Source organism: Lissotriton helveticus, chromosome 8, assembly GCF_964261635.1.
Source record: "Lissotriton helveticus chromosome 8, aLisHel1.1, whole genome shotgun sequence".
Classification (NCBI taxonomy): domain Eukaryota; kingdom Metazoa; phylum Chordata; class Amphibia; order Caudata; family Salamandridae; genus Lissotriton; species Lissotriton helveticus.
The window spans coordinates 213153388-213168025 of record NC_136069.1 but is presented as its reverse complement, the minus strand read 5'-3'; the positions used below and the strand labels follow the sequence as shown (position 1 = coordinate 213168025).

The 14638-nt window shown below is 47.1% G+C and overlaps 1 protein-coding gene across 1 annotated transcript in view; it reads left to right on the top strand.

The window, feature by feature from the left end:
- IFNAR1 (interferon alpha and beta receptor subunit 1) overlaps positions 1 to 14638 on the top strand; it is a 215356-nt gene that overhangs the window by 41879 nt on the left and 158839 nt on the right. The window contains exon 3 of the mRNA XM_078656953.1: positions 5811 to 5992. Within this exon, the coding sequence (XP_078513079.1) occupies positions 5811 to 5992 (182 nt within the window). The remainder of the gene's footprint in view (positions 1 to 5810; positions 5993 to 14638) is intronic.

The window sequence follows — 14638 nt, the reverse complement described above, 5'->3', positions numbered from 1 at the left end:
CTGTAAGACCCGTCCTTTTCTGATTGAGGGGCGTGTTTTTTTCGTTTCTTTCTCTAAAGAAAAACACGCCCCCCAATCCGAAAAGGACGGGGCTTACAGCCTCCTGCTGCCCGTCTGTTTTGTTTTCTAATGTGAAAACGCCCTAGACAAAGAAACTCCGAGTCGAGCTTTCAATGCTCTGAGTCATGCAGACATCTAAAAACAAAAAAAAGCTTCTAAAATCATTAGTCTGACTCAGCCTTCAATAAGAGACTCGCACGGTTTCCCAATGCAAAAAAAGCTTCTAAAATCAATAGTCTGACTCAGCCTTCAATAAGAGACTCGTACGGTTTCCCAATGCAATAATATTCATCTTCTCACGCTGCAGTCAGTCACACGTGCACCCGGGCCCAGCCAGCGTTGTCCAACCCCTAACAAACTAAAATGTGATTTTACTTGTGACTGCGTCATTACAAAGTGCTTGCTCCGTAAATACAATCCGGGATTACGTCTTATTGTACAGCGAGCGAGTTAAGATGGCGGCTGCAGAGGAGGGAACTCAACCGCACTTTGGGCATCCTCCGTTTCAATAGACTGCTGGGCTCGGGCGCCCACGGCAGCAGAGCTTAATTTAAGGATTTTGGTGGAAATAGGCTATGTTTCGCTTCGCGGAGGATGGTTCTCCTGACTGACTAATCTCACGCCGACCCAATGCAGTGACTGGAAAACTCGGAACTGCAGCGGCTGGGAGGATCGCCTCTGCGGGGGCTCCAATGCAGCCCTGTGCCCCATGCCCCGCTTGACCGCAGCCCGGGGTGCTAGATGGACCCGCTGAGGCCATGCAGGCGCCGCGGCTGCTGTTCCTGCTGCTCCTGCGCTGGTGGGAGGCGGCCGCCCAGGGCAAGTACTGCCACGGCTGGATGGACCGCGGCACCCGCTACCACGGGGGCTTCCAGTGCCCTGAGGCCGTGGACACCGCCGACGCCACCGTCTGCTGCGGCTCCTGTGTCCTGCGCTACTGCTGCGCCTCCATTGAGGCCCGCTTGCAGCAGGGCGGCTGCACCAACGACCGACCGCTGGGCGAGGAGGAGAGTCAAGCCGCACCCGCTGCTCGTGAGTACCGTGTGCGCATCTTGCCGACGCGGCTAGATCTATGCGCGCAGTCCAGCGCTACAGCACACACACTCTCACCACAAATCACTAAGAGTCAGCACCCAATGTCTGGAGACTCCCTCCACCACCAGGTGCAAGAACTGCTCTCACAAGGACCCCGAACCAGAGGGCACCCTGCCCACAGCCATCACATATCATGACCCGCACACACAAGGGCGCATCCGTCCCACAACCATTACCTGCACATTTGACCCGCACACACAAGGGCGCATCCGTCCCACAGCCATCACCTGCACATATCATGACCCTCACATACGAGGGCGCATCCCGACCACAGCCATCACCTGCACATACCAAGACCCGCACACACGAGGGCGCATCTGGACCACAGCCGTTACCTGCACATACCATGACCCGCACACACGAATGCCCCTGTCCCCTCGTTGTGCTTGCTTTCCTGCCCCCTGTTCCCTCGTTGTGCTTTGTTTTCTGGCCTCTGTTCCCTCGTTGTGCAGGCTTTTCTGGCCTCTGTTCCCGCGTTGTGATCGGTTTTTCTGGCCTCTGTTCCCTGTGTGTGGCTCTGTGTATGTGTGTGTGTCTCTGTGTGTGTGTCTCTGTGTGTGTGTCTCTGTGTGTGTGTGTCTGTGTGTGTGTGTGGGGGGGGGGCTCTGTGTGTGTGTGGGGGGGGCTCTGTGTGTGTGTGGGGGCGGGCTCTGTGTGTGTGTGTGTGGGGGGCTCTGTGTGTGTGTGTGTGGGGGGCTCTGTGTGTGTGGGGGGGGCTCTGTGTGTGGGGGGGGCTCTGTGTGTGGGGGGGCTCTGTGTGTGTCTGGGGCTCTGTGTGTGTGTGGGGGCGGGCTCTGTGTGTGTGTGTGGGGGGGCTCTGTGTGTGTGTGGGGCTCTGTGTGTGTGTGGGGCTCTGTGTGTGTGTGGGGCTCTGTGTGTGTGTGGGGCTCTCTGTGTGTGTGGGGCTCTCTGTGTCTGTGTGTGTGGGGCTCACTGTGTCTGTGTGTGTGGGGCTCACTGTGTTTGTGTGTGGGGGCTCTCTGTGTCTGTGTGTGTGGGGCTCTCTGTGTGTGTATGTGGGGCTCTCTGTGTCTGTGTGTGTGGGGCTGTGTGTGTGTGTGGGGGGGGCTCTGTGTGTGTGTGTGTGTGGGGCTCTCAGTGTGTGTGTGGGGGGGGCTCTGTGTGTGTGTGTGGGGGGGGGCTCTGTGTGTGGGGGGCTCAGTGTGTGTGTGGGGGGGCTCTGAGTGTGCTGTGTGTGTGGGGGGCTCTCTGTGTGTCACCACAAATCACTCAGAGTCAGCACCCAACGTCTGGAGACTCCCTCCACCATCAGGTGCAAGCACTGCTCTCACAAGGACCCCGAACCAGAGGGCACCCTGCCCACAGCCATCACATATCATGACCCGCACACACGATGGCGCATCTGTCCCGCAACCATTACCTGCACATATGACCCGCACACACGAGGGCGCATCTGTCCCACAGCCATCACCTGCACATACCATGACCCGCACATACCATGACCCGCACACACGAGGACGCATCCGGACCACAGCCATCACCTGCACATACCATGACCCGCACACACGAGGGCGCATACGGACCACAGCCATCACCTGCACATACCATGACCTGCACACACGAGGAAGCATCTGGACCACAGCTGTTACCTGCACATACCATAACCCGCACACACGAATGGCCCTGTTCCCTCGTTGTGCTTGCTTTCCTGCCCCCTGTTCCCTCGTTGTGCCTACTTTCCTGCCACCTGTTCCCTCTTGTGCTTGCTTTCTTGCCCCCTGTTCCCTTGTTGTGCTTGCTTTTCTGGCCTCTATTGCTTCGTTGTCATCGTTTTTTCTGGCCTCTGTTCCCGCGTTGTGATCGTTTTTTCTGGCCTCTGTTCCCTGTGTGTGGCTCTCTGTGTGTGTGTGTGTGTGTGTGGCTCTGTTTGTGTGTGTGTGTGTGTGTGTGTGTGTGTGGCTGTGTGTGTGTGTGGCTCTGTGTGTGTGGGGGGCTCTGTGTGTGTGGGGGGCTCTGTGTGTGTGGGGGGCTCTGTGTGTGTGGGGGGCTCTGTGTGTGGGGGGGGCTCTGTGTGTGTGTGGGGCTCTGTGTGTGTGTGGGGGGCTCTCTATGTGTGTGTGTGTGGGGATCTGCGTGGGTGTGTGGGGGGGCTCTCTGTGTCTGTGTGTGTGTGGGGGGGTTCTCTGTCTGTGTGTGTGTGGGGCTGTCTGTGTCTGTGTGTGTGTGGGGCTCTCTGTGTCTGTGTGTGTGTGGGGCTCTCTGTGTCTGTGTGTGTGTGGGGGGCTCTCTGTGTCTGTGTGTGTGGGGCTCTCTGTGTCTGTGTGTGTGGGGCTCTCTGTGTCTGTGTGTGTGGGGCTCTCTGTGTCTGTGTGTTGGGCTCTCTGTGTCTGTGTGTGGGGCTCTCTGTGTCTGTGTGTGGCTCTCTCTGTCTCTGTGTGGCTCTGTGTGTGTGTGTGTGTGTGTGTGTGTGGCTCTCTGTGTGTGGGTGTGTGTGGTTCTGTGTGTGTGTGTGTGTGTTTCTCTGTGTGTGTGTGGCTCTGTGTGTGTGTGTCTGTGTGGCTCTGTGTGTGAGTGGCTCTGTGTGTGTGGCTCTCTGTGTGTGTGGGGCTCTGTGTGTATTTGTGTGGGGTTGTGTGTGTGTGTGGGGCTCTGTGTGTGTGTGGCTCTCTGTGTGTGTGGCTCTCTGTGTGTGTGGCTCTCTGTGTGTGTGGCTCTCTGTGTGTGGCTCTGTGTGTGTGTGTGGCTCTGTGTGTGTGTGTGGCTCTGTGTGTGTGTGGCTCTGTGTGTGTGTGTGTGGCTCTGTGTGTGTGGCTCTGTGTGTGTGTGTGGCTCTGTGTGTGTGTGGCTCTGTGTGTGTGTGTGGCTCTGTGTGTGTGTGTGTGGGGCTCTGTGTGGGTGCAAATGCAATAGGTCTCGCATTTGAGAGAGATTAAGCTATTGGTATTGTAAATGACAATGCCATTTATTTATATGTTTTAAAAACAGAAACCTAAATAAAAATATGCCAATAGCTCTAACTTTAACAATGCCGAGACCATTGCATTGTAAATGCTTGTTAAATCTGTGTTATGCACACATTGGATATACCCGTATCTCATGGCACTATTTACAGGGGTCCATCCGTTATAATCCCTTATGATGTACTTATGTCTTTGCCCACAAAACTCTACAGGAATAAATAAAGAACCCCAGGTAAGCTGCAGTCTATGCAGTACCCAGATGTGGCTGAACCTGGGTGTGAGCACTATTTAATCATTTCTACTAACTGGAAATATTCCACTTTATTTGCACTAAATTATTAGTCCTGAGCTGAAATGCAGTGAAGCAGTTGCCATCACGCTGAAAATCTGTTAAAGCAAATGGTGAGAGTGAGTTTGTGTGTGTGGTTGTGTGTGTTTGTGTGTGTGTCACACTCCTACCGAGATTCCCATCTCCTGCTGCATCTCCTGCTGCCCCAAAACAGTTTTAAAGAATGCCAAATGAACTCAATGGGAACTGTGCCGATCTTAAAGTAAGTAGTATGTGGGTCTTTCAAGCCCGCCAGAAACGTTTTGAAATATGTACTACAGTAAGGCAGCACACAAATATTAAATAATTTCAACCCTCCTTAACCCCAAGAAAAATGTAAAGCACGTTTTTCATGACATGATAGGTACCAGTGGCCCTACAAATAGAGAATGGGTACACCCCCTCTAGCGACCTGACCTTGTCTGATGTAACCGAGGCGTAATAATCTTTGAAAAATATAAAAATAAATTTCTTTTTACAGGTTCCTTCTTGCTTTAAAGAATAGGGCTTTCATTTCCAAATAGATTCCTTACATTCTGTAGTGTCAGAACAGCCAGAGGTCTGCTACGCTTCGTGCCTTAATGAATGGATGAGTGAAGAACATTTTATTTAGCACATAATGCATACAACATTGTCTGATGTTTCGTTTAAACTGATTTTTTTATTTTTAAAACACTGCCCTCTAGTCTTATTCGATCTAGTGACTTTGGAGACCCCAGCCACATTGTAAAGCTATGCATATCTGGAGTACCCATATTCTAGAAATGTAAAAAAAAAAAAATCTGAACAAATCTGGAACCTCCCTTCCCACGGACAAGTTTTTTGCTCATGAGTCAGAATGGAAATGGCATTTGGAAGCATGTTGGTAAAGGTCCAATCTCACCTTGTCAGCAAGGTCATACGTTGCTAGCCCGTCATTGGATAGTAATCTGCAACTTTCCCATAGATCCCTTAAAATGCACAGATGCAGAGAATATTTAACTTTGATATGTTTCACTAAAACCCTGCACTTATTTTCAGATGCGAAGGAGGGGTGCAACATTATAGTCACCCTTCAAGAATTAGCAAACTATATACATACTATGCCCAGCTATTATCCCTGCACAGGTGAGGGCAAGAGGAATACATATCTTGATTTAACCTGCCTGACTGAGGTGCCTCTGTTATGAACTCAGAAGATTGAGTGTTCACCTACTTATCTCTTTGTATGAGTGATGTTTGCCCTTTTTACCTCCACATCGTTTGTAATTGTACACCATGTGTTGTTTTGACCTAGTTTTGACCTGTTCAGGTGTACATTAAATAAATAATTGAATTGTTTAAAATGCATGTGTATGTTTATTGTACTTTTTCTTCTTCAGTAGTAAAAGAGATTTAATTGATGTATATTTTGTTTCTTTTTCAAGAGTGAAGGGAACAAATGCAACATGGCAAGAACTATCCGGATGTCAAAATGTTATTGTTACAAAATGTGACTTCTCCACAGAGCTGGATTATTTGGAAACATATAAAGTTCGTGTGCAAGCAAAAAGAGGAAGTGCAACTTCTCGGTGGTCCAAAATTGTCAAATTTGTTCCCTGGCTGATTGGTGAGTCAAAAATAAAATCAAACTTTCACAGTGCTTGAGTTTTTTAACTGTGAAACTTTTAAATTCCTACAGAAATACGCAAAGGTTGTTTGATGTGTTTGAGTTCTCCAGATATTTTCCACTGATTCTTAAATTTAGAATAATTCCAGGGTACCTGATTGAATTTAGTAATATTTTGTTAATATTTATAAAAGGTTTAAACATTTCTTTTCTTTAGATTACCAAATGAAAAGACATGTTTATATAATTCAGAAGCCCATCGTACAGGCCTCTATGTTTGCCAATCTCCTTTTAAAGCCATTTGTGCTCTGACATCCCATACTGCTTGTTACTGAAGACTTAAAACTCAGTGTTTTTTCCGTCCACACAGTGGAGGACTTCTAGAAGGCAGTATTTGTTTTTAATCTTTTTTTATGAGAACTCGTATACGGGATTCAGAAAGCTCACGACACGCACTTTGCTTTCCGCGGCTGCCATTGGCTTTTGCGTGCTCTTTTTTTGTAAAAGCCAGAATGCAATTGGGCAAAGATGGATGCATGTCCTGCCTTTGCTCCGCCCATTCCCGTCGGTGGCCAGCACGCGCAGCAGCACGTGTTCGCCTCACTGCAGCTGCCGCGCTCCCTCGCGCAGCTCCTATGTGGTGCGCGCGCACCACTGGTATCTCAAGATGTCCCACTTTCCTGACTTACTTGGTATGTATGCAGTATCTGGTGTTATACACGTTGGGAACACTTTGCTTTGATTCTGCTGGAACTACGGCTGAACTCAACTTTGTACAGTGTCTTGCCTATGTAATCCTATTGCCTTCTTTACATTCCATCCACGTTGCATCTTTGTGTAATCCACAATGTGACCGATATGATCTGTTATCCACAACGTGATTGCTATGCATGTTTCGGTTTTATTGTGATGTGCTCTGATGCCTCTGTGCCAAGCATGCGCTATATAAAATCACGACTAACTAGCTAAATTAATAAATAACCAATTTGGCCTGGCCGAACCGCAGGCATGTTGGGGCATCCATGACCCGGTGGCCGCTTGCTCCAGGACCAGGCTGGATTTACCAAATCTAGCATGGCCATTGTGTTACCCTGGTGCTATTACACGCAGTCCAGTGGGGGTGGGGTTAGATGCTGCAAGTGAGCAACATTTGTTCTTAGGCAAACCTGTGTTTTTGCAGCGTCACCATGACGCATTTAAAAGTTAAAAAGTCGACTGCGTACATAAACTGGACTTTTATAAAAAAAAAAACTAAAAATACAAATATTGTGAGACCGTTTATCGGTATCGTAAGACGTTCTTTGGTAGGCCTCGGTCGGTTATAACGAACGCAGCGTCTCCATTAGAACAACAGTTCCACTGTCTCCCTGTTCAAAATTTGTCGTGTTCATTTGAGAATGTTCACACAATTTTTTAATGAATTTAAATCTTTTGATTTTCTAGAAGATTCACATTTATTGCTTTCAATGAATATCAATGATAATCCTTTTGAATCTGATACTGTTTTCTTTTGCTGTTAAGGCACTATTGGAAAGTATATTGAACCCTTTGAAGGATTCTACTAGTAAAATCTACATTTTATTATTGCCATCCATGTATTGAGGCTAAATATATACATTCCAAAATGGCTGCCTTTTTTACCTAATGTTTCTTTTTTATGGTTATGTTTGCATGTGACTTTTCACGTGATCATGTGATGATCACGTGATTTTGGAGTCTGCTGATATTGACAGGTCTTGACAGTTTTGTGTTCAGCACAGCGTGGTGCCGCTCTCCACACCCCTCGGAGTGTGATGGGGACGGTGCTGGACCTCAAGATCAAGCGTGCGAATAAAGTGTATCATGCAGGGGTAAGCTGGGCACCCGGGAGTGGGGAAAGGCCAGACTGAAAGTACTTCATATGATCCCTCACCTGCAGAAAGCTTTCCAGCTGAGCTCTCATCTTTACAATTTTTACATTCGCTCACGGTAACCGGTGATACCTTGAGCTCCTAAGCGTCCGTTTATTAAGATATATCTTCTGTGTTATCGACGCTCAGTGCAGGAGAATTTCCAGTACATGTTATTTTACGCGGGCAACGTTGATTTAGACTTTGTCTTCCATACGTGTGTAAATGTTGATGCATGTTATGCAGAACGATTGAAGCGTTTACCTGAAAATGCAGTTTAGTTACCTTGACCCAAATAAGCATGGCATAATTTTATTTATGAAGCATTTTGGACCTGCTGTTGTTTTAACGCGACATTGCATTTCTCTGAACTCATGCCGTGTCTCCAAACATGGCCCATTTTACTTTATTATACACAGTTCTGTGTGTACCCTTTTTATAGAGTTGTACAACTTTTCAAATTATGAGCACTTTTTCTGTTGTAATGCAGTTTTGAGGTCTCGCATAGGCACACGAGCGGTCCCTCAAGAGGCCTGCAGCGCAAAAGGTCAGCAGAAACCTTGGCCTGGATCCTTATGTTTCTTTAACCTAACCTCCTGCAGTTCGCTCATTAGTAACATTGTGTTATTGCAGTCTGAGACGGGCACCTTCATTTGGCTGGTACAGGATAACGTCTTTCTTGTATAATAGATACTTGTCTAGTATGGAACCGAGTACAGCTTTTTTAATTTACACAGAGAGCCTTTACTTCTCAGATTACAAAATGTTTGTACAGTGTAATCAGGTGCTCGTTATTTTTGTTTTCTTCACTGAGCTTTGCACTTTTTGTGCTTCTGACAGATTCTCTTAACACCCTGTTTTATACTTTGGTGCACGCATGTTTGATTGTCTTGCTTTGCGTCCCTCTCTTCCTAGATCCCCGTCAATGCGCCTGCTCTCCTGGTGTTCCTTTTTGGGTAAAACCTTAACCGTCACAGATGTTACGAACTCATGCGCTGTTCACAAGCCTTGCTTCCTTTACCATGCTAAGTTAATATTGTGATGTACTAGCCAGTGCAAGCAACAGAAAGATTGACATCGCCATCCATGATATTTTTTTAAATGGGTTTCTCTAAAGAGGACAGCAGTTCAGACTTACTGGGATATTACACAACAAACAGGCTGCTGTTGTCCTATTTTCCTTTTATGTTCATAAGTTAATAATTGTTCCATTCACAATCAAGTTGTAATTGCCAATAAAAATCATTTTTACATAGTTGGAAACAGATTTCAGTCTAATAGACATGGATGTTCTTGGTGGAAACCATGGGTGAATGTGATGCGAAAACCTTGCTGTAGTTACTTAAAGATCAAGCATTGCTTAAAGCTGGTGTGTTTTTCGGGTATTGTCACATATGCTCCTCCCAGCACGTGCATACTTAGGGAGAAAAGCATGGGTGCTAATACTACACAAGTGGTGTTTCTTCTATGTTGCTGTTTCTTCAGCTTCATGACAGTTTGTAAGGTATTTGGATGCAGGGGCAAAGACACAGTTTTGGGGGCAGAATTTGTGATTTTTCTTTTAGCCCTATGCAAATATAATTACTCAACTGCAAATAAATAAAATAAAAGTAAAAAACATTGCCATTTTCAACGCAAACAGCTCTAACTTTAACAAATGCGAGACCTATTGCATTGAAAATGCTTGTTTTTTCTTGAGGCATTGGTCATCTTTCTCTTTTTAAAATGTTTTCATCATCTGCTGCAGTGTGTTCATTTATCTGAGGTCATTTGATCTTGTTTCTGACATTAGGTTTGTTAGGTATCCATCTCAGTCTGCTTTTTGCATGTCCTGTACACTTGTGTGGTTGCCGGAAATTCCCAGGTGCACACAGACTCATTGTTTGTCTTGTGCTCATAATAGGTTGGGATTATCTTCAGCGTTTTCTCTAACACAGCTGTCTAAGACAGCTAGGTTAGAGAAGTTTAAAAAGCGCATATCTGACTGGCCGTCGCAAGACGGCGGCCAAACAGGCATGCGCATTTTAAAGTGCACAGCTCCCTGCTGCTGCCACTCCGCATCACTGGCCCCGCTCCAAACTGACCCTTAGTTCGGAACAAGATGCTGAAAAAATAAAATGGTAATAAACTTTATTACCATTTGATTTTTCAGCTCTGGAGCTGGTGGGGTAATACTCCTCTGCTCAAATGGAGGAGCTGCCCCTGGTTTTAATAGTAGCTGCAAGGTCTCCCGGTTTACCGTGCTCTGTTTTGTAGATTGGGCAAGGTAGTTCCAACTAAACGGTTGCCTGGTTGTGACATTTTTTGTCAAAAATGATTTTCTTTGTGCTAGTCTGTAGCAGAGAGTTATGGCAGTCACAGACACTCATTTTGTGAGCATGGAAAGCCAGAAATTGTATCTCCTCTGTCCTTTATCGTGCTATTGGTTGCAAAATCTAATCGCATATGTTTGGTTTTAAGTAGTGTGTATTTAGGAATTAAGAAACTACCATCCTGATCTTCTAATCCTCCTGTGTCCCTGCATTAAAGGATGCCTGCAGGTGCATATGCTTGTCCCCTGACACATCCTAAAGGTCGAGGTAACCTTTATTTCACTTTAACAACAACTTTCTAAAGCTAGTCCCCTTATTGATAGCAATATTACCTCTGCTCTTTTTTCCAGTTCAAGGGTTCTCCTCAAGACCATTTACTTTTCACATGCCTGATGCTTTTCTGTCATGACGTAAGTTGCTATTATTGTGGCGTTCTTCTGCACCCCATTTAGGCTGAAAATCTTTCTTTCGGGAGATGGCAGCCAATTATTTGCATTGGAGTATATATATGAAACAGTTATTTGTCTTCAGAGTACTTCCTTTTCTTTATGCCACAAAATGGATTGGAAACCATCAGGACAAACGGAGCAAGTCGCACTATAGAGTGCAGCGCGCTCACAGGAGCTCGCACAAGGAATTTTAAAATCGCTGAATATTTTTTTGTTTGTTGTCTATTGTTGCCGCTTTTAGGCTCTTAACTATTAATCCACTTACTTGCATCATAATCGTGAGTTCACCGCGTTTGGAGCGGGTCCTTCTCCCGACAGGCAGCACTGCGGCGGCCATCTTGGGTTGGGGGGGTGGCTCAGAGAAGCTGCGCACGGTCTAGTCGTCGCAAGGACGCTAGACCGGTATTTAAACGGGGCAAACTAGGTGGCTTGTGATTGGAAACCATCAGGACAAACGGAGCAAGTCGCACTATAGAGTGCAGCGCGCTCACAGGAGCTCGCACAAGGAATTTTAAAATCGCTGAATATTTTTTTGTTTGTTGTCTATTGTTGCCGCTTTTAGGCTCTTAACTATTAATCCACTTACTTGCATCATAATCGTGAGTTCACCGCGTTTGGAGCGGGTCCTTCTCCCGACAGGCAGCACTGCGGCGGCCATCTTGGGTTGGGGGGGTGGCTCAGAGAAGCTGCGCACGGTCTAGTCGTCGCAAGGACGCTAGACCGGTATTTAAAACGGGCCATGCTGACGCGCAGCGGGCACGCGCTGCGGGCTCGCCGGAGCATCGCCGGAGTCACGCCAGAGTCCAGCCCGTCTGCGCCCGTCCGCGCACAGACGGGCGCAGGGGCTGGGACGGCTGGTTATCGTCGCATTTACTCCTCTGAAATGCTTAAATCTTTGAATAGAGGCGAACCCATAGTGGACCAGACACTCCTGCTGTCGCTTAAAAAGTACAGTATCTTTCGGAATGCTGGGGTCACACCTGCCTTGACTAAACGTCTCACGTTAAAAATAGCGAGCCTTAATACCCGCTCGTTGCACTGCCACCATCTGGAGGTATATAACATGCTTCAGGATAGTGACATCGATGTCCTGACTCTTTCAGAGACCTGGACAGATGAGAACTCGCTACCGGATATCATCGCCGCTGTACCAAGCGGATATGATATAATGTGGCATAACCGCCCAGGGGGCTCACGGGGGGGTGGGGTAGCTATTTTGTATAGGAAGACCATGACAGTTGAAAAAATACTAACTGAGACGATTGACCTAGCCGATCTCCTAGGGGTAAAGGTCACAGTAAACAATGTGTGCTGGGTGATCCTGTCCGTTTATCGTCCGCCGAAGGCAACCCCTACCTTCTTTGACCTATTTGGTCCCATTATATCTGACCTTAGGTCAAGATATACAAAAATCTTGGTTACAGGAGATTTTAATTTACATTGGGATAAGCCCACCTGGGACTCACCCATGCGCCAGTTAAACACATTAATGTCCGCATTGGACTTTACACAGATCGTGGATACCCCAACGCATGTAAAAGGTCATACTCTTGACCTTATGTGGACCACCGATGCCACTTTAACATTTAGCGAGGCAGCGCCCTGTGTCTGGTCGGATCACTGTTTGGTCTCATGTGAGGTCCCCCTTAGTAATGGGGCTGTCCATAATTCACAGGGCTTTAGGAAAACCCGGAAATGGATTGATGTCAATCTGAGAGCCCTGACTGAGGCACATCTGGAACCTCCCCAGGTTTTAGAGCCAGACGGTGATTTGGACCGAGACTACTCTGATCTAACAAGATGTTTGACTCGGGCCATCGATCAGATAGCGCCAGTGAAAATACAGCAAATTAAGGGCTCAGGGAAAGCTCCCTGGTTTACTCCGCTCCTAAGGGCAACTAAAACAAAGCTAAGGAGATTAGAAAGGCTGTGGAGGAAATCCAAGCAGGATGCGGATAGGGATACCTATAAGACCTCTCTCCACCAATACAAAAAACTTATGATTCAAGCTAAAGCGGACTATCTTGAATCGCGCTTAAGTAAGGCCACTAATATCCAGAAAGAAACCTTTAAAATCTTGGCTGAGCTGAGTAAGAAGCCTGATAATGATAAACCCCCTTTTGACTGTAATACATTCCAGACCTATTTCCTGGAGAAGGTAAAGATCATTGTCCAGGAGATAGAGAATGTGGCGGCAACAGGGACTGCAATTGCCTTAATATCTAATAAGGCGAGCGATTGTTCTCTTAATGTGTTCCCACAGTTGGATACACTAATCTTGGAACAGCTGATGTGTAAAATTAAATCTGGCTCCCCAGCTGATCCATGTCCACCTGAGATCTTTCGCATTGCGCGTCCCTTGTTGGAGGAATACATCATCTCTCTCCTCAATAGATCGCTGGACATGGGATATCTGCCAAGTGAACTTAAGGAGGCGCGGGTAAGACCCTTATTGAAAAAGCTGGGGTCGGATCCCGCTGTGTTGAAGAATTACAGACCCATCTCCCAGCTGCCCTTTCTCTCAAAAATTCTTGAGCAACACGTTCTTCAGTCCCTGTCCTGCTATCTGGAATCTTACCATCTACTCCATGATAGACAGGCTGGTTTTCGAGCACATCACAGTACCGAGTTGGTGATGCTCTCAGTGCTGGATGAACTAAGAGGTAGGGCTGACTGTAAGAAAGCGAGCGCCCTGATTTTATTAGATCTGTCAGCGGCGTTCGATACTGTCAGCCACACCCTGCTCTTGGATAGATTGAAGAGCTTTGGGATTAAGGGCTTGGCGTTACAGTGGTTGGAATCCTTCCTTACAGGTAGGACCCAAAGGATACAACTGGGGGACGAAATATCTGAGGTAGGGGTTTTAGAGTGTGGAGTACCGCAGGGGTCGGCCCTGTCCCCACTCCTATTTAACCTATACCTGCAACCACTGATCGCTGCGCTGGCTGCAATGGACTGTAAAGTCTTCAACTATGCGGACGATACGCAGTTGCTGCTAAGTATAAATGACACCACGGCTGCACAACTCCAATCCCAGAACATCTTGAGGTTCACGGTACGATGGATGACTGATAACCTTCTAAAAGTCAATCCCGACAAAACTGAGATCCTGGTTATACCATCCACCCTCTCACCTTGGAGTGACCTCTACTGGCCTATGGAGTTGGGCCCGGCCCCAAAACCAAGCTTGGTTGTAAAAAGCTTGGGGATTCGGCTGGATGCTGACCTATCGATGGCGCCTCAGATCGCGTCGGTAGTAGGCAGCTGTACTAATATCATCCGGCAACTGCGGAAGCTATCCCCTATCCTGTCAGAGCCCATGATGCGTTCAATAGTAACTGCCACTATCATTTCCAGAATTGATTATGGGAATGCCCTCTATCTTGGCCTACCGAAAATCCTTACCAATAGGCTTCAGGTTCTGATGAATGATGCTGCCCGATTGATCTTTAGACTCCCTAGGAGGTCTAGAGCCACTCCTCTACTACAAAACCTACATTGGCTTCCAATTAAAGAGAGAGTGGAATTTAAGAGTCTGTGTACAGCCCATAAGGCCATCTATGGTAAGGCTCCGGCCTATATCAAGGAGCGTCTACAACTGTATTGCCCGACGAGATCACTTCGGTCCTCGGACTTGCAGTTGTTGAGCTGCTCTCGGTACAGGCTAGTGACGAAGGGAGGCAGAGCCTTCTCGGTATTGGTTCCCCAGCTATGGAACAATTTGCCTGGAGGGCTACGTGAGGAAGGAAACCTCCTAAAATTTCGAAAGAGTCTGAAAACGCTACTGTTCAGGAGAAGCCTGAGCATGGCTTAATCCAATGCGATCTTTTGTTCTGACCCTGTTATGTTATTGTCCTGTACCATCTTTCCGGGCGCTTAGAGACCTGCAGGTGATTAGGCGCGGTATAAAATTAAAATAACAATAACAATAACAATAACAATAACAAAATATCAAGGCTTTTGTTCAGCAGGAAAGAATGTCTCAACTTGCCTTTA